Source organism: Symphodus melops, assembly GCF_947650265.1.
Source record: "Symphodus melops genome assembly, chromosome: 17".
Lineage (NCBI taxonomy): Eukaryota > Metazoa > Chordata > Actinopteri > Labriformes > Labridae > Symphodus > Symphodus melops.
In genome coordinates this window covers 8260226-8281202 of record NC_136707.1, presented here as the reverse complement: position 1 = coordinate 8281202, position 20977 = coordinate 8260226, and the positions used below count along the sequence as shown (strand labels likewise).

The following is a 20977-nucleotide window of genomic DNA, read 5'->3' as shown; positions in this document are numbered from 1 at the left end:
TCAAATCCAGCGTTTGTTCCCCATTACAATCAAACTCCTTTTTGTCACCTCATCAGACGCCTTTGTGCTTTTCGTCGCTGCTGTTTTGTTATGGCTCATGTCGGAATTAGAGCAGCCTTTTGGGGCTCATTCGGTTGCAGAATTTTTGTCTTTTCGTTGATCTGTGCCACCTGCCAATTGGTTGAAAAAAAAAATACTGATTGCTGTTGTTTAGGGTTGTCTAGAAACAAATCCAATTATCCTGGAACAAATCAAACCTCACTTCACCACAACACTACTTGGCTAAGCATTGTCACATGTTCCAAACAAACTACAGCGTTGTATATTTCAGCTCTAATCCAGTCCAAATCACTTGTTCAGGTGTTTTGTTCTGTAATTTTATACAAAACACTGAAACGTAATCAAGTCCAATCAAATAATTGTAGCAGCTCTTTCTTTTCTTTGTCTGTCAACAAAATGGATTTCTTTTGAGGTAATTGCTCCCTGTTTGATGTTCATGACATCTTGATTAGTCCTACTCAAGGGGTGTTGTTGTGGAGATCAAGCTCTCCGAGTGCTAAAGCCAGATTAACTGTTAATCCTCTTTGTCTCTGCGGACAGCAGAGCAGACAGACTGCAATGGGTTAACTGAGGCCTGCAAGGTTAAAGCCAAAGGTCAACAAGGCTGTAAAGGTAAAACAAAGAAATGCTGCATTATTATGGGATGATGAAAGGACAGCCAATAATATATAAACATTGTTTGCTCTTTTCATTTCTGATGAAAACCATATTGGTGATAATCAAGGGATTTGATTGAAAACATTTGCTTTAACATGAACCAATAAAGATAGATGGTAGAGACTTTAGCTCAGATATAAAGGTCATATTTTAATTTCTGGAAAATGATATCAAAGTAAAAAATGAAATGTTAAGTTATTTTACAAACATAAGGCACAAATGCTTGAAATAAAAAATGAGCAAAGAGTTCATTCTCAAAAATGTGAACACAGAAAATATGTCTTAATGTCACATGCAAACATGTCAAAGAAGAATGAATTTATTTAACAGCATTATTTGCTGTTATAAGATAAAGATTTTGGTTAGGACTGTAATGACGGTTACTCACAGGAGATGCATTTAGTATAGTGTCTCTGCATCTGTGCGTGCATGTGCATGTTTGCCTTATTACCGGCATTTATTTGGAGTGAGTAGGAATTAGTTAAAAACATTGATGTTATGAACTTATTTTACAAAAATCCGGATTTAAGACGGCAAACTCACCGAGTCCCGAGGAAGCGGATTAGTTTTAGGAATTAATCTCTAATGATGCTGCTTTTGTCTTTCAGAGCTGCTAATTTATTTTGCAGACATAAAATGTGATCGAGAAATACTTCAGAAGTTATGTTTATAGGGACTTTGAACGAAAATGATTTGATTGTATCACCTATGTTTGTAGCACTGTCTTATTCCAAAAATAGCATATTAAAACAGCCAAATAAACCAAAAAAGCAACAAGGATTTTGGTTATTTTCTTTGGTTATGCTTTTCATAATAATAGTGTTTAGTGTTTAAGGTGGTTGAATTTAAAAAATAAATCTGTCCCTGCTGTCTTGGGAGTGAAGGAGTTTGTTTCTGCAGAAATAAAAACATGAAATGTGTGCCTGGTTTGAGCAGCAGAAATTGCAGATTCGTGCAGCTCAGACAGCAGCAGTCCATGGCTTACTACCTGCAGATGGTTAAATCAACATTTCAGATGATGAGGACTTAATCTAGTTTGAGTATGTACTTACATTACCGCCCGCTCACTAGGTGTTTGTCCATCCCAAATGACCCAAGAGCTTATTTTCTGTCTTTTCATTGGCTTGTCCCCAGCGTGCTCTCCTGTGATAAGTAGTAACGCTTTGGCGCTTGAGGACACTTCAGCAACTTTCAATCGAGATTAATCTGTCTTTGAGATCTGCCAAGGTCTCTGTGGATGCACCGCTGAAAGAACAAAAGAGAGAAAGAGAGGGCGGTTACAGAAACAGGCCATTTGTTGCTGCTGTCTCAGAGCTGTGGTTCCATTCCCACTCTGCAACCAGAGGGGACAGCTCACTACATCATTCAGCTGTTTGTTATTTTGTCTGAAGCAGAAATTGGCCGAAGGGGAGAGATGTCTGTCTTTTTCTGCAGTTGCCTGAAGGTGAAACCCATGCATCACTCTGCCCAGAGTGTGTGCCTCTTTACTTTTGCATGCATCTTTATGTGTGTACATTCATCAATATGTGTGCATTTAAACAGCTGTGAGGCTTATCTTGAGCTATCAGGTGTCTGAGGCTATTGCTCAGGCTGAGTGGACCCAATTGAATTCCTATGATTCAGTTTGGTGTTTCTATGGTGTTTGACAACATCCGCCCATCTCCACCCTCTAGCTTCCCTATCAGTCTTATCTCCTCTTGTTCCTTGTGGTTACAGCAGTGCTCCCCTCCCTTCCTAATCCCTGTAAGACCCCTTTTCCTTTACATCCCATTTAAGCTCTTATACCGATATATACTCAACAAAAATATAAACGCAACACTTTTGTTTTTGCTCCCATTTGTCATGAGATGGACTCAAAGATCTAAAATTCATTCCAGATACACAATATTACCATTTCTCTCAAACATTGTTCATAAATCTGTCTAAATGTGTGATAGTGAGCACTTTTGCTTTGCTGAGACAATCCATCCCACCTCACAGGTGTGCCACATCAAGATGCTCATCAGACACCATGATTAGTGCATAGGTGTACCTTAGACTGTCCACAATAAAAGGCCACCCTGAAATGTGCAGTTTTTGCTTTATTGAGGGTCTGGGGACTCAGAACCAGTCAGTATCTGGTGTGACCACCATTTGCCTCATGCAGTGCAACACATCTTCTTCGCATAGAGTTTATCAGATTGTCAATTGTGGCCTGTGGAATGTTGGTCCACTCCTCTTCAATGGCTGTGCGAAGTTGCTGGACATTAGTGGGAACTGGTACGCGCTGTCGTATACGCCGGTCAAGCACATCCCAAACATGCTCAATGGGTGACATGTCCGGTGAGTATGCTGGCCATGCAAGAACTGGGACATTTTCAGCTTCCAAGAATTGTGTACAGATCCTTGCAACATGGGGCCGTGCATTATCTTGCTGAAACATGAGGTGATGTTCATGGATGTATGGCACAACAATGGGCCTCAGGATCTCATCACGGTATCTCTGTGCATTCAAAATGCCATCAATAAAATGCACCTGTGTTCTTCGTCCATAACAGATGCCTGCCCATACCATAACCCCACCACCACCATGGGCCACTCGATCCACAACATTGACATCAGCAAAGCGCTCACCCACACGACGCCACACACGCTGTCTGCCATCTGCCCTGAACAATGTAAACCGAGATTCATCCGTGAAGAGAACACCTCTCCAACGTGCCAGACGCCATCGAATGTGAGCATTTGCCCACTCAAGTCTGTTACGGCGACGATCTGGAGTCAGGTTAAGACCCCGATGAGGACGACGAGCATGCAGTTGAGCTTCCCTGAGACGGTTTCTGACAGTTTGTGCAGAAATTCTTTGGTTATGCAAACCAATTGTTTCAGCAGCTGTCTGAGTAGCTGGTCTCAGACGATCTTGGAGGTGAACCTGCTGGATGTGGAGGTCCTGGGCTGGTGTGGTTACACGTGGTCTGCGGTTGTGAGGCCGGTTGGATGTACTGCCATATTCTCTGAAACGCCTTTGGAGACGGCTTATGGTGGAGAAATGAACATTCAATGCCCGAGCAACAGATCTGGTTGACATTCCTGCTGTCAGCATGCCAATTGCACGCTCCCTCAATGCTTGCGCCATCTGTGGCATTTTGCTGTGAGACAAAACTGCACATTTCAGAGTGGCCTTTTATTGTGGACAGTCTAAGGTACACCTATGCACTAATCATGGTGTCTGATGAGCATCTTGATGTGGCACACCTGTGAGGTGGGATGGATTGTCTCAGCAAAGCAAAAGTGCTCACTATCACACATTTAGACAGATTTATGAACAATGTTTGAGAGAAATGGTAATATTGTGTATCTGGAATGAATTTTAGATCTTTGAGTCCATCTCATGACAAATGGGAGCAAAAACAAAAGTGTTGCGTTTATATTTTTGTTGAGTGTATGAACGTTTTTGTCAGAGCTGAAACCAAGCTTGCAAAGGGTTTTATGGGCTCTGTATTGCAGGGCGCGGTAGGAGATCCGTTTGCAATTCCTTGTGCTCCCCAGTGAATCGCAGTGATCCGTGTTTCTGCTGTTTCTGTGACGGTTATTAAAAGCCAGGGGAAAGGTTACAGTAAATGCCACTCAGCTGATGGGCAGCTCAAGCTTGGCAGAAGAAAGCCTGGCAGAACTCCCCTCCCCCGTCTCTCTAACTCTTAGGCTAACATTTATTTCAACATAACTTACTTTTTCTCCCCTGCAGCATTCCCAATTCCTACAGCGTACTCCCTCTTCCTTTAAAAATATGCAATGCAGATATCACTTTGTTTACAAGTAGCATTACCTGCTACAGATTTAAAATTAAGCAAGAAGCAAAATCAGACCCAAACCTAACTTAACGCTTAACAAATTGGAAGTTTCCTCTAAATTCCCTCCTCCTCATCTCTAGTGCTGTCCCTCGAAGGCACTCCACACTCCACCACCCACCCTCCTTCCCTTGTCACCACTTCTTCATGACGCCCCTGGCACTTATCAGAGGTCACGCACCTGTCGCCTGCTGTAAACAGGAAATGAATAATTCAGGAGTCGGTACTGGTTGACTGCAACAGCTGATGTTCTCTTAGTGACGAGCAAGGATTTATCCCAAGGAATCACGTTCTAATCCTCGGCTGGAATCACACTAATGAGAACCACTCTCCGGAGAGTCTGAGGAGCCACTCGGAGCCAGGCTGCTTGTCCTTGACCTCTGTGGGTGATAAAGTTAGTTTTGAAAGAGCAGCCTGTGCTCGTGCAGGAAACTTCTGCCACACACACTGCTTTGCAAGAAGGAGTGCGCAGATACAGTAGAACCTCTTGCAATCATAATTTGGCTAACTGCAAACAAATGAGCATTTCTTTTGGCTTTATTTGTGCTCCTCTCCTCCCTGAAGTAACAGAGTACAGAGGAACCTGACCTACAACAGAAAGCTGGTTATATTTGAGAGAAATACCCAAGTAGCAGCTTTAGACTCGGTAAGATGATGGTTGTTGCTGCGGGGAAGGTAGAGTGATTGCTTTTTTCGCTCCTTATCGCCACACCAGCAGGTGTCTAAGAAGTGCTGTACTGCGGCACTCTGAGGGGATTCACAATTATAACACTCCGGCCACCAACGCACACCACCCCCTCCTCCACCCATCCATTTTTTCCTGGCTTCAGGTGTAGGCCAGGAGTAACTTTGGAATCCTGTTACAGTTTTACTTGTCCAAACACCTGCATAGCCTCTGATAAGAATCCTTATCAGCTCAGCCCTGTGTCTCCTCCATGCACCCAGGCAGAGCAGGAGGGCCATAAAGCTGGAGTCGACGGTGTTCAACAGCACCAAGGGTGGGCCCGTTGATTGTTTTTTTAAACCACATCATTGGCTCTGGTGTGTCGTGTCGGAGAGGGTTTGGAAGCACAAGGACGGAGGCAGCTGTGTTTCTAGTTTTAAAAAAGTGTTGTGATATACAACTTAAATAAGGAATCATCCCTTTATTCTGCTCTCAATCACACATGACGGATGAGAGGAAACATCTGCATGCCAGCACTCTGGGAAGAGAGAGAATAATATGACAAAGTGTAGAGCAACTCTTCATGAACACAAGTTTGCATCATGCAGCTTTTTTCTTTTTTTTTAAGAAGAGCTTGTCCAGCGGTTTGTTCACTCTTTCTGCCTAAAATGTCTCAAAATGAAATAGATTTTTTTTTTTGCCAACGCTGATTGGCTCCCCGGATTTAGCAAACAATGGCTAAAATGTGGCTAAAATGTTTTACTTTTTCGGAGCTTGTTGTCTGTCAGCAGGTGTTCAGGTGGAAATGATAAAAGACCAGAAAGCACACACCTCTTTTTCATTTACAGGGGTCTATCGCTGCATGTGTTTAGTGTGTACGTGCTGGGAACAGGGAGCATGTACCTGTGTACAAATATTGAGCAGTTTGTTCCTGACTCATTTATTCTCCATTATTCCACCGTTTTAGCTGCATATGCTGAACAGGGATTGGAAACCAAATGAGTCTAATGGATCCACAAGGCATGGCACTGCGACCCATAAATGAAGTCCCACAGATGTGCTTCTGTAGATTAATCTTCACGCTTGTGGGCAATTATTCTAGCAGCAACGCTGTGGCATGAGGCTGATTTGAAACAATTACAGCCCAGGTCGGACAAAATTAGCTCATTCATTTTCCAAAGCCTCTGCTGATTGAGTGTGAGGGCATTTCAAAAAAGAACAAAGGGTAATTGATTTTTACCAATGGCACGGCCTTCTGCCGACCTTTCAACCTTAGCATGGAGCTTTCAGGGTTAAATAAATATATATAAATATATTGCTAATATCCAGGACTTTGTGTGCATATATTGCTGATTACAATGATCTTTGTAGTGTGACCGTTCTTTTTAATCTGGAAGTGTATTTTACCAAAAGTAATTTATGCATTACAACTACGCCAACCTTCACAGCTTGGGGACTTTTATTACAACAGTGCTGTAGTTCTCTTGTTACTGCATTTGTGTTGCTCAAATAATGGAAGAGCTGTCTCCCAGTTCCCTGCTATGTGTTGAAAAGTGCAGGAAAAAAATGGCCCTACAGCTAAGACTTAAGAAGAACAGGAAAGCTTTGCCTTTTTATAGCTGGAACACATTTCCATTAAGAAGTTTTAATTGGCCATAGACTCATGCCTGAAAGCAGGATTGAAATTATGTGTGTAATAAGAATAGGCTAAAACAAAGAGAGAAAATGAGACATCTGGTGAAAAGTAAACTCAGGTGGAATGGAAGCAGATCATCAGCAGTTGAGAGAAAAAAAAATCTGCTGTGGAAGATAATTTACCCGATCGCTGTGACTACAACCATCTCACTTGGCGCTCTTCTGCGTAACAGTGACTGTAATAACACACAAGTGATGTACAGTACCATTCTCTCTGCGAGTATTTTGCAAGTGTTGTTTATATGAATAAAGGTAATGTTCTTTCCTGCGATACAGAAGCAGCTCAGAGAATAGTTGCAGCTGAGTAAATGCTATTAATTGTTTCAAGCTTTTCTCCGCTCAGTGAGAGGACAGAATAGTTCCACTACACAGCTACAACTTCACTTTCATTTCACATCCATCACCGCCTCATAACCACCTTTATGTCTTCCTCTCAGCATCTGTGGGAGTGTTTTCATCTCCCACTCCCCTCATCTCATCAGTTGAGGAGTTAAAATTAGAAAGCATCCTCTGTCTTCGGTTTTTGCTCTCCTCTGTGAGGCTTTGAGGCTCCAGCCAGCCTGACTCGGCCTGCATATCTTATCATTTTTCTAATGAGATGTCACATTTGGCGGGATGTCTGAGTGACGCTTGGTTGACCAGCCTGATATTTATTCATGTATAAAACCATGTCGCACTTAATGCCACTTCCACAAATTACTCAATTTGCTGAGGAAATGAACCTCATCTGGGTTCCTGTCAATCCCGCAGAATTCCTCCAACAGGCTTTTTTACATATGTGTTGGCAAGGCTTTGAATTAGCGCTTTTTGCTTTCTATTCCAGTGATGATATTGAAATTGGAGACAGATTTTTAAACAGGTTTTTCCTGTTCAAGCTTTGATCATTTCCCTTTTTTTTTTGTCAGCGTCTGAGTTAAAGAAGTTAATTTTGTTTTTACCTTGAGGGAGAAGTCCAATAGCTGTCATTATCTCTCCAAAGCGAAGGGAGGAGATGAGAAAAAGAAATGTTTGGGTGACTTATTGAAGCCATTCCCCCTCAGGCTTGAAAACAAATAAACTACAACGTTTATGTATACTTTTTCTGCTTTATTTTCTTTGCTTTGTATCATGTTGTTGAAGTTCTTATACAGCTGCAGAGTAATAGCTGACCATCGACTCCATCAGCATAGATAGAAGTGTTTGATATTTCCCTTCTTCACCTCTGTTTTCCTGTTTTGCACCAGGACTCAGTGGTGTCTCTGTTGTTTGCCCGTGGCCCACGCTGCCTCGTAGGGCTTCACAGTGGGAAAGCAGAGCAATTTGTTTCTGGATGGCTCCAGGCTTATCGTCTCTGCTTGACAGATGGGCCTCTCCTCTGCTCAGGTTGGGTTCTGTTGCAACGTGCTGCTCACTGCTCGCCTGACAGAACTCATTATAGACTCTCGCCAGGAGAAGGAGCGTCTCCACAAGGTCCTGTTACCACCGTCAGACTGTCATGAGTCTTCTACCGAGCCAAACACTGTCATCTAAACATGTTGTTCAAATCTTTGTTGTAGTTTGAGGTCAAACATTCGGGAAGAAAACAAGAATCTTGAAAAAGCGTTTCTTTTATTTTCATGTCAGAAAAGCATTGTCACACTGACTTCTTCTCTTGTTGTACCATTCTTTTAATAATTCAATTTGATCCCTAACCTTGTTGTTTTTCAATGCCAGTAACACACAGAGAGGTTGATATCTTCCTCTGAGCCGAAGGCTGTTTATCGATCTTAGTTGAACTTCAATGTCAGGTCAAACGTTATTTATCGGCCGTAAAATAGACTATCTTCATCCACACTTTGATGAGCTGCCTGAGGACTAAAACTGCTTATAAATCTTCAGCACACTTACCTCACTTCAATACGTCTTCTCATTTAGATGTGTGTAATTAATGAAGCCCATATACAACCTGAATGATGTCAATTTCTTTCACGCCAGTTGCCGAGCAGAAGCCCGTCGGAGTACAGATTAGGTTTTAATGTTGACAGATTCAGTGTCTGACTTTGTATAATTCCGACAACAACAAAAAAATGCATGTGAGAAAAAAAAAAGTTATGAAGTCATCTTCCCTTCCTGAGAGTCTATTTTCAGTGGTGGGTCAAACTGTGCTTAGCCTTGCATATAATCAGGCCACATGGAGCAGCCTGCTACCTCCTGCTAACCAGGGAGAAGAAGCAAAAAGGAGGGCAGAACTACATGTGAGAGATTTAAAGAGCAGATTGGCTTAAAATAGGAAAGGAAGTGTTAAGATTAAATACACTCTTAATCAAGAACTCTCCGTAACCCTATTAACAACGGCCTTGTAGTCGATAATACAATATTTGATCGCTGCTAAGTCTTCTTCAGCTACATGGACACAAACTGGAGATGACAAATAGACTATTCGGATATCAAACAGGGGAAAGATGGAGCTGTGTTCTAATCACATATTCCCAGGACATATTGACAAAACACAGTGTATCTGCCTGCTGCACACATTGAAATACAAATGTGCACACGCAGGCGTCACCCTCCACACTAATTCTTTTGTTGCAGTGGAGCCAACGTGGCATGCCGAGTGACCCAAAAAGCTTACAGGAAAAGTGAAGTAATGAGAGACAGGCAGAGGAGATGATAAAATGAGGGTTTTTAAGAGGTATTTTAAATCACATGGCTCATGAATAGTTTACACGTCTGTGCTGAAATGGACTTGCAGGCATGTTACTATGTAAAAGGATCTGTTTAAAATAAAAATGTACTTATGTTGCGCAATTAATTAACCATTTCATGGTCTCATAAACCTGAACGCATCATGATGAAATCAGCTGGACAGGTTCCTTGCTGATCTAATGTAACTGAATTAATGAAATTGGCTTAATTGAGGGCTAATTGAAGTTCTTCTTCCTCTGCAATGTTTCACCCAATCAGTCCGATAACATCCAATCTTAAATTCAGGTTTGCAGAATTTCATATTTGAAGGGGGAGTGGAGAAAAGACACTGTGGAAGGAATGACTGAGGACGTCGAAGCATCAGTCTCTAATTAAAACTGATTGTGGTTAATGTTCTCCGCATCCACACTCTAATGGTTCCCGTGGTGGCCCTCACACCACCTCTTGATCAGGGGCGGAAGCTAATTGGCTGTTAAGAGTCACTTTTCTTCATTTCTCTTTCTCTCCCTCTTTGTCCCTCTCTTGGTGGAGTTCATTCAGACTACAATGTCTTTTCATGCCCTCGACTGGCCGTGAGACTCTAATACACCGTGAGGACAATTTACGATTTCCAGGCATGGCGCGTGTTGGAAAGCCATTTGTATGCATAGAATGTCTCAGGTTATTTCATACCTCGATTGGGCTTTTGGTTTCCTTATTCTGAATCTGGTTCTATTTTTAAGTGAAGACTTATAGCACTCGAACTCTGCCTGCACCCTCAGATCGAGTCCCATCAGCCTTGGCTTGGACTTTGTATGGGTGGCTGGGGAATGGTGAAACAGTGTGGCAACAGTGTGTCAGATTCACAATAAGCATCATGTTACGACTGAATTTGCTTGCCAGAGCCCGACTGTGGTCCTTACATATGAGGACCGTGCTGAACATCATCAAAGAAAGAGGCTGTAATGTGTTCTTGGCAGCTGAAAAAAGAACAGTCCACATGGTGCAGAGTAATTCTGCTGGCACTTAATGTTCATCACTTCACCGGTCAGCTGTTTCCCTTGCAAATTCCTGTTCCACACATTCAAGCTGAGATGTAAAGATATTCATTATCACAGCTGGATAATCAGATCGGAGGCCCGTTGGCGAAGGTCTAAGTGCCATTCTGAGTGTTACCCAGTAGGCAGCCATGGCTGAGCAGCAGAGACATGGTGCATAATGCCCTTAAACTTTACACACATCAACAAACGCAAAAGGAAAAAAACAAAAACACACAACACTAAAAACAGAGGCAATTCCATCTCTTGTGTATTCTTTCAAAATGATCCCACAAAAAGGATTTCATCATGTTTTTCTTTCTGACAGGCTCTATGGGAAACTGCATAATAAAAGTAATTCTTTCTCTGCTGATGGAAACGTACTTCTGTTTGTTCTTTTACCTCAACAAGCACCATTTTGTCTTTTCATATGAACAGTAATCATGAGTGTCCTCAGGGTTCACAGTGTGCATATACAGTATATAGCAGCAGTACAGTGTCCTTTAGTTGTTTTGGACCGTGAAGGTTTTTCATTGCTAATAACACCTGAAAAGGCCCACAGCGCTCTGAAGTTGTATTCAAGATAATATGAATTAAATAACGTATGTATATATTGTCTTACCACAGCGGCTGATGAAAATGTTTTCTGAGGAGAGGACGCTATAATATTCTTTTGTGCTATTTTAAAAAATCTTTCCAAGTCACGAGAGGGCGGAGTCAATGTTATGGTTCAGATTTAGCCAGGTTTTGGCAAAGAAGTTGGATTTGAAAGAATGTGTTTTCAAATGCATCATCACCATATTTAAAGCAATAAACACTTGGTTAGGAAATGGGAACAATTATGGTCGAGATTAAAATCACGCAATGTTGTAATTGCAAACCTGAAACAAACAGCCTTTAACTTGTTTAAATCAGAGAAATGTTCAAAGTTTTGTTTTTTTCAGTAATCAACAATACAACAATAAGTTGATTTTGTTGATCCATGCTTACGTCCCCTTACTACTTCTTCTACTCGAATTTGTGTCTTGAGCATTAAAACAAGTTTTTTTTAGGGTTTTTTTAGTTTTTGTTCAAAGAAATTCAGCTTTTGCTTTTCTAGGGAAGAGATTCCCTTTTTAAGCAGGTTCATCTGGGACAAAATTATGGGCTGCCATCGAGAGGCCAGACAGCAACAGACAGAGGGGAAAAAGAAGGTGGAGATCCATACACCCAATTCCAAAGACCTCACTGTGCCAGCATCCATCCCACATAATTACACTGGGACACAAATAGAAAGGCAGTTTCTCTCTCTCCTTTTTCTCCTTCCTGTGCCGCTCAGCAGTAGTTTGCAGGGAGATGCAGAGCGCGGGGGTGGAGCGGAGGTATTTAGATGTGAGAAAAGGCAATTTGTCAAAAACCTTAGGGAGCACTGGAGTGATGACAAGAGAATAACAGCAAAAGGACTAAAGGGTTGAACAGTTAATTCTGTGATAGCAGAAGAAGAATGAGGAGGAGAGGCTCAGTGTGTTTGCCTGCACATATTTGAATCCATTATTTTCTCAGATGAGCGAGAAGAAAATAATTGAAAAATGGATGTTTGAATTGTATGGCTCAGTAGAAGCACACAAACATACACACATTGGAGTAGATGCGATGTGACTGTGGTTGTTGTGTAACCAAGCCTAGTGAGTCATGAGAGGGAGGAATGCGTTGTTGTGATGGTTGGTGGAGGCCAGCCCAGGGAGGGAATGGCAGAGACCATCACATCCGTAAGCAAAGTCATCTGGTAGAGTGAGGAAGAGGCTTGACATTTGTTTTCAGGCCTCCACTCATCTGCCACTGGTTGTCTGGACCTCAGACCACAAGTGACGTGTAAATAAAAATAAATGTGAGCCTCAATACAGACTCAGGCCTGAACATGTGTACACGAGTGCACACATGTGTACACAAATCAGGTATAGACGTGCAGACATACAAACGCATGCAACGTTAAATGAGTGGAATATGACGCAGTGTGAAAGAAGGAGGTTATCAGAGGCTGCAGGCTGAAATGAGGCAGCCTGACACACGCACACTCACAAAAATTCCCGCTCACACACACACACGCACACACACACAATCCAGCACAAACACCAACAAATACAAAGAACGGTGCTTGAAGTCTCAAAATGTATGTTGCTTTGATTTAAAGTGTCCTCCTGCTGGAATCACACAGCATTTGTAGTAGTACAAACAATATATTCAATTTTGTCTGCGTGTGCGCGTATATGTGTGTGTGTATCTTATGAGTGTTATTTATTGACTTCTCACTCTCCCTGGGAGCTATTTGTTTTCAGACACACGTAGGCAGTTCTGTTTGTAGAATGTGTGTTTTCCTCTGATACTTGTCTAATACTTACATTTCAGCCAAACACACACACACACACACACACACACGCACACACACACACACACACACACACTCACACACACTCCTTTGCTCTCTTTTGTACATGTGCTGATTCGGGCTGTGCGTCCATGGCAGCGTTATCATCCAAAGAGGCGAACAGCCAGCCCCTGATTTAATAAGCTGCCGAGGGAGCCGCAGAGAGGTGGGGAAGCACGATCAGCTGATAACTGTCCTCCTCTGATAGCCCTGCCAAGAGAAGACTCAGCTTCTCCTCCTTTTTCTCTGTTATTGTGTGTTGTGTTGTGTGTATGAGTGATCCCCTGCCGGCTGCTACCCACGTCTGTACGTCCTTCCTATGCTGCATCTCTTTGGGGGTCAGACAGACAGCAGAGAGCACACACATGGCAAAGGCAGAGCCAAGCCCAGCAAAAAGAAGCATATGCTTAAAGCTTCCAAGCACACGCACACACGCACACACACACACACACACACACACACACACACACACACACACACACACACACACACACACACACACACACACACACACACACACACACACACACACACACACACACACACACACACACACACACACACACACACACACACACACACACACACACACACACACACACACACACACACACACACACACACACACACACACACACACACACACACACACACACACACACACACACACACACACACACACACACACACACACACACACACACACACACACACACACACACAGACACACACAGACATAGACAGACATTACAAGAGAAAATAGCTGAAAATCTCTTTTTCCATCTAGTCCACGCTGAACTTTTAGTTTGTCTGAAGGAAGACAAAGTGTGTCCTCTCTGTAAAGAGGTAAATTATTAAGATAGAGAATGTGAATATTTGGCTTGGTTTTCATGCAAGAAAGAGTTCTGATTAGGATTCAACCAAAACCTCATGAGCAACAGTACCAGTTTGTTTTTTTCACATTACAACAAACCGAGTGTGATTTGGTGAAAAGGCCTACAATCTTTTGTCGTTGCACTCAAATCATTGTATTGGAAATTGCTAATGCTTTAACATTAGCATTGACCGATATATGAATATCTTTTTCTTCTATGTGTCTTTGCCTTTCATGTAACTCATCCCCTCCTTTGAGAGGAAATATTGTGGTATTACTGTACGTCAGGATCAGTTGTTACGTTCATTCTGTAGTCTTTGGTGCGTGCTTTCACACAGAAATACAATCATCTTACAGAGTATGAGCATGTAGCAAGAATTCTTCCATGATAGGCGTACTTTGAGGTGGCAATGGTGACCTGCAGCTGACACCGATGATTGATCCTGGTGCTTGGATAAGTGCCTGCGCACCGGTGAGCACACCGGTCCACTGAAATGCAGCCAGGCGGAAAATTAGAAATCTCTTCATCCCTGGTCCATTTGAAATCCGATATCTTCCATCTTCCCCTCGCACTGGCACCTTTCCTCAGCCAATAAATCAGTAATTAAATGATGTGTTTCTCTGTATGTGTGTGCGTGTGTGTATATACACAAGGGCAGGTGTATGTCCTTGGGGGATCATTCGGAGCAACTGAGGTAATTAGAGTATTAAGTCTCCATCAGAACTTCCCATCCCCCCCCAAACCCATAAAAACCTCCTTTGTGTGCATGCAACAGAGACACACGCTGATCTCGACATATTATATGGTTCCAGATACAGGCATATGCCCACTCACAAGCCCATTGTTGGACCAACATTTGTGCAGTACAATGTTGTGTTTGGTAGATGGAGTTAAAGCAATGCCCCCTGGTATCAAATAAATCAGTCAGGCCTCTGAGTGCAGCATCTGACCCTTTTGGAAACCATGCAGTGATTCTCCAGTCACACTGGGACAATGGTTCCCCATGTAAACGCTTCAAGCTGTTTTTCTTCACTTGTAACATCTGTCTCTTTGTGTTGCTCAGGTACGTCTGCCCAGGGCAGCCCCCTCCTGGCTTCCCTTCCAGTCCCAGGACGGCCTCTACAGCCTCAGCTCGACCTCAAACACCTCCTGCCCTTCAGACTCAATGGCTCCTCTCCGCTCAGCCTTTTCCCTAACTTTAACACGGTGAGTGCGACAAGCAATTTCACCCAAAATACATTTTTCTTGCAGAACTAAAGATAGCCTGTAAATAGTGTGAAATTTATGACATCCCTTAGAAATGACTCATTTCCCAGCAGAAAGTTATTGTGGTCTTTATTTTCAGCTTTAGAACAAAAATGTCATTTAGCCTTATACTTTGTCTTCCATTCTATTGGAAACGGCAGGATTTTTGTGAAATGATTCTTTGATCCAAGTGATGCAGATACGTCACAAGGTATGAAGAATAAAACACCTTAAACATTCTCAATGCTAGCTTAATAGCTGTTAAACGTCTCAGTGTTAGCCATTATCGTTCAATAAATTCTACCCGCCTCCCAGTGCAGAGGCCTTACCTTACGTTTGGGCTGCTAATCTTAAATCAAGCAATGCTTCACCCCTCGGATTTGCTGAGCTCACATCAGTATCAGTGTCTTTGCAGATGGCACCCTGATTAACTTGTCTTAAACATCAACACCGAACTGTCAGGTTTTCAAGCCCCTTCCCTTTCAATGCTTAGCTGGCCTCAGTGCCAGGAATTAAAAGCGTGTATCTTTAATCCTTTACTTACCAGCACTACACTCATTGTCATTTTGTGCGCGTATGAGTGCAAGCCCTTTGGATTTCTTTGATCCTAGTTTTTCACTCTGTGTCCATGGGAGGATGTGTGAGAGTGCGTGCACATTGTGAAACCATCTCCAGTTCTGTGGTGTGTAAATGAAACATAAGTCAGAGCTTTCTCTCCAACATGCACTTTACACCTTTTGAAACCAAGGGAATAAAAGTAGGATGAGCGAGAGAGAGGGAGGGGGAGTTAGGCCACACAGACGTCTAGTTGACTTGTTCGTACACTGGAGGACGTGTGTGAGGGGGTGGATGAGACATAAACGTTTTCAGTATGATATGTATACCTGAGTGAGTGGGGGGTCTTCAATCTGCAATGTGAAAAGGGCAGTTTATTCATTGGTTCTGCCACCCACTGCTTTGGGTTGTGGTGTCTCATATACCCACCTATGGAGGATGAAGTAGCCTAGTGGTAAAGGCAGCATGGAAACAGCCATTCCTCTGACACCCTCATGTATTTATATTAGAGGTGGAGGCAGCAGGGCAGGTCTATGGTCAGCGTTTTGCTTATGTTTCAGTGGGGAAATTGCCGTTTCTATTCTCAAGCCAATGTCTTTGGATAGCAGTTCTGCTCAAACATTATATGAGTTGTTGTTGTTTTTTAAAGTTGAAACCACAGATTTTTATGTGTTTAAATAGATGATTATTAAATGCAGTAGGCTTGTACAGGAATATTTACAGAGTTGCAGTGATATTCAGTCAGCCATTGATCAATAGAATAAAACTTGCATTAGGAAGTGGAATCTACCATAAACAGAATGCAGTAATGATGATAACCATAAAAATAACATCAAATCAGTGTTGCTTCAGTCCCAGAAGGAGGTGATTAGCCTCCATAACATTCACTCTGACAGCGCAGCTGCAGCATAAATCACAACGTCCATTCAACACGGAGCCCCAGGTTTTCTCAGCCCTGATAAGGCACATGTTGTCCCAGACGTGTGCAGGAAGGGGGAAGATGAATGCACCTGTCTCCAAAACTAAATATCCTCCGGTTCCCCTGGTGTCCCTTCTTACATCCTCTCCCCCCCTCCTCATCCTCTCTTCATACCTGTGTGTCTCTTTCTCTCTATCTACCTTGAAACCCCATCACGGACACAGCCGCCTGGTGCAGGATAACTTCTGTCTGCACCAGCTCGATGGGGGAGGACGGAGGGCTTGGACAAAAGGCGCATTTATAGCAGCCTTTTCGGGATGACTGCGGACATACAATGGACACATTCTTCAGTTCTTAAAACAAATAGCTGTGTGCAGCCTGCCCTGCAGAGGTGGGCAGGAGTGAGGGGAGGGCTTGGTTTCATGGTCAGGCTTCAGCTGGTGAAGACAAAAGTCAGTTGGTCCCAAAGGTGGCTTTGAGTTATGTAGTAGAGGGCAAAATAAAGCAGCAAAAAGACAAAAGTAGCCCTGAGGGAGAGATATACCTCCAGTGTGGAGGTTTCACTGTCAGGTGTGTTTGTATATCCTCTCACACCTGGCCTTAAGAAATACGTAGTAAATGGTCTCCACTCTTACAGAGAGGAAACCTCTTTGTCTGGTATAAAAGGAACTTGATGTAAGCAAGAAAGTGTGCTATTCTTGCTTCTACTCCTACACAGATTATGTTTGATCTCTGGGCCATCACTTTGATTCCATTTAGCAGTTTAAGTCAGCGTGAACAGGTTCTACGTGGCCATCCAGAGTCCCTTACCATGCCAGCAGAAGAATGGTCCGGGTGAGGCCCTGTGCCAGCCTGGGGAGAGGTCCAAGGTGATTGCAATGTGATCCCGTGCCTCAGGGTGTAGCTGTAAAATCAGCTATCATCATAGCTGGCAGACCATCTAATGAATCCTCGTCTTTCACTCTATTGTTTATAGCATGCCGTTCTGGGACCCTCTGTAGTCTTTTCACAGACAGTTAAAACTGAATTAGTTGGCCCAAGACAACCCACTGAAACACTTCCCTGTGGGCCGCAATGTCTCATAATGGATTAGACAGCCACATTTTCTGAGATTACAATAAACGCTTAACTGCATGAAAATATGTGTAGCTGTGAGGCTTAAAAAAACAAGGCAAAAGAGCAGTTTTTCGAAACAAATGTCATCTTCCTTAAAAAGCATGTGTGGAGAAAAACGTACGGTTTGTTTTAACCCACTCATTTCACAAGACATAAACATGTCATACAATCAGGTGCTACCATGCTTCAGTTATAGGTTTCAGACTAACTTTGTGATACAGTGTGATGGTGGGATGAAAAAAAAATCCTTGAAACGTCATGACTTTTTCATTTTTTATGTGCATCATGCTCTACCTCGCTCAATACAGTATATAGAGCCTGACAGAATTTTGACTCACTTTCAGGTCTGGATGTTAAATTAAAAAGTTTTTGGTGGTGATGAGAAATGAGGGGAAGTCATTCATTAATATCGTCAGTTCTGTGAGAGTGGGAAGGCCCTAATGATTACTTACAGCTTGCAGAGCATTAGAGTGAACGTGAGATACAACTTCATTATGATCTGTAACAGAGGGGCATGTTTCTGAAATCAAAATATATTCACAAATGATTTATCTGCCAAATAAAGTCAAACGTTTCACGGAGCTGTGATTTGAGGTTTGGTTGCCTCAGTCATATAAATAATCTTTTCCTTCTTCTGAATTCTGTCATAGCCTCGGACGTATAAAAAAAAAGAAGTGCAAAATAAATACGTCAACAAAAATGAAGCTCTCCAATCCTCTATGATAACAGCCTTGAAAAAAAATAGCTGTGGTTTTTTTTTTGTAACTGCAGCATACAAGCGGCTGTTATTGCTTGTAACATTGGGATGTAAAGATAAAGCGAATTCTGCTTGATAGTTGTCCTGCACACAAAAGACTGTCCTGAGAGGAGGTTTCATTATTTAAATAAGTGGAGCAACAGATACATGTGAAACCTTGACCTTGTCAATGAATGATTCAAAAGCAAATGAACGTGAAACTGCGTGGCATGAGGAAACATTATTACCAAACAACCTGTGAACAGGTGCGTCTAATGTTCAATCAGAAGCTGCACTTCGAAATTAGCACAGACAAATATTTTCTGAGATAGAATAAGGTTGGTTATGTCAAGGGCACGAGCATATTATATCCTCTGTTGTATCATGAAACAACTTAAGTGTTTAAAGCAAGGCCATGTCTTTGTGGAGTGATGGCAAAACTGCTGAGCCTTCAAGTTACCATGAATGACGGGAGACTATGTCAGATCATCTGACAGTTTGTACAGCGCTGTGTTTCTGTATGGTTTCCATGTTTGGTTCCTCAGGGATGTTTTCATTCTTAAGTGCAGCACGTGTGCCTGATATTTATGCAAGAACCACAGTGAGCACTGATGACAGGGACAGAAATGTCACTGTTGCATTCAAATAAATCAGCATATAAAGACCATATTAATCATTTGCATGGATTCATGTAAAGGCTATTGGAATCCTACATTTATATTTCTCCATAATTTTGTAGGAGGTTGTTTTTTTTGCTTCAATTGCAAGCTGTGAAAAAGAAGCACTTAATTACAGAAAACAAAAAACAATGTAATCATCTTTATTTTCTTTTGGTTTAATCTAGACATTGCTAGTCTAGCAAATATGATAAGTAGGATTTTTTATTTTTTCAGGACTAAAAACGTTCACAATCTTAAATCAGCATGACTTCAAAACAGTGTAAACAGAAAACTAAACAGCTGACTTTAATGAAGCCAGGATTAATTGCCGGCATTTTAGTTGACAAACTTTCATCCATAAAAAGGAAATTTTCACCTTCTTTCAGTCAAAGGATGCTTATTTTCTTGTTTCTTCTGAAATATGAATTATATCTTAAAGAATAAAACCACAGTTAAGGATAACACTTGGTCCTGTGAGGTACCACTTCCTCTTACTGCTGGGGAAAGCTGTTTAAAAGCACCGAAACTTCTCCTTCAAAATCAAATCTAAATGTTGTCTTCACGTTGTGTCTCTCAGATGGACCCGGTCCAGAAGGCAGTGATCAACCACACGTTTGGTGTCCCTCAACCCCTCAAGAAGAAACAGATCATCTCCTGCAACATATGCCATCTGCGTTTTAACTCGACGGTAAGAAATAGTGTCGGGGCTTCATAAGAGAGAGGGAGAGTTTGTTGAATAATCAAAGAGAGAAAGACATATCATGATAAAGCTATTCATACTTCTGAGAGAATTGCCTCGGGGTGCAACATATCTAAGCTTATTGCCCCTGCTATCCTCTGTTATGTTGTTTTTTTTCAAATATAAATTACCACCACTCTTATCACAGCTGACACATTGTGTTCTTTAATACTGTATGAGTTTACCATGAGAATTGTTTTGGCTAATGCCTTCACATACAAAAATAAAGAACAACATGTGGATTCTTTTCATGAATGTAATTACCATTATGTATAAAGTTAGTACTTTTTTTTTTTGTTTCTGGTTATGTCTACAGAAAAGTTTGTTCTGTTTCGTCAGTGTGAGATCTGTAGTGTGTGTATGTGTGTGTGTGTGTGTGTGTCTGTGTGTTGTTGTTGTTGTTGTTGTTGTTGTTGTGGTGGTGGTGGAGGGATTAGACAGCAGGGAGAGCAGCCGTTTATCAGCAAAGAGCAGAAACAATCAGCAGCCACAGCAGGAAGCAGCATTCTCAGCTTCTTGTTCCATTCCTCCTGTCCCTGCCACTGCTACAGCACGCACGCATGCGCGCGCGCACACACACACACACACACACACATACACACACACACAAACGCATACAGACGCAAATGTACTTGCAAATATGCAAAGACATACACACGCACATGCAGAAGCACAAGAAAACATCCTGACATTTCATGCATATTCACATAATCAAACAGATAATAGTTCAGAAAGCCTTAAGACTTCTCTTGTCTGGGCAATGTAAAATACATACACACACATACCCACACAGTTTTTTTGGACTCCATCTTCAAAGACAGAGTGAGCACAGGAGACAGGGAGCTGAGGGGGGAGAGGAGGCTCAGACGTGCTCTTCACACACTAGAGCAAATCCCATTCCCTGCCTCTGCACAGCGACTTAAGGAGGAGTGTCAGGTCTGACGGTAGCTTTATCTGTCTCTCTGAGAGCATGAATACTTTCCTAACACTTCAATGCACCCTCCACAGAGTTTGCTCAGATATTAAAGCTAGTCATCCTTTTTACGTAATGCTCAAAGGGGAAATATGCAGGCTTAATCTGCTGCTCACTTTGCACAAAATTACCTTAGAGAGCAACTTAAAATATGCCAGAAGTCTTGTTTTTGC

The 20977-nt window shown here is 42.2% G+C and overlaps 1 protein-coding gene across 5 annotated transcripts in view; it reads left to right on the top strand.

Moving 5' to 3' along the window:
* znf385c (zinc finger protein 385C) overlaps positions 1–20977 on the top strand; it is a 108285-nt gene that overhangs the window by 70564 nt on the left and 16744 nt on the right. For all 5 annotated transcript variants that reach the window (XM_079365495.1, XM_079365494.1, XM_079365493.1 and 2 more), the window contains 2 exons: positions 14926–15068; positions 19670–19780. In XM_079365495.1, coding sequence (XP_079221621.1) covers positions 14926–15068; positions 19670–19780 — 254 coding nt within the window. The remainder of the gene's footprint in view (positions 1–14925; positions 15069–19669; positions 19781–20977) is intronic.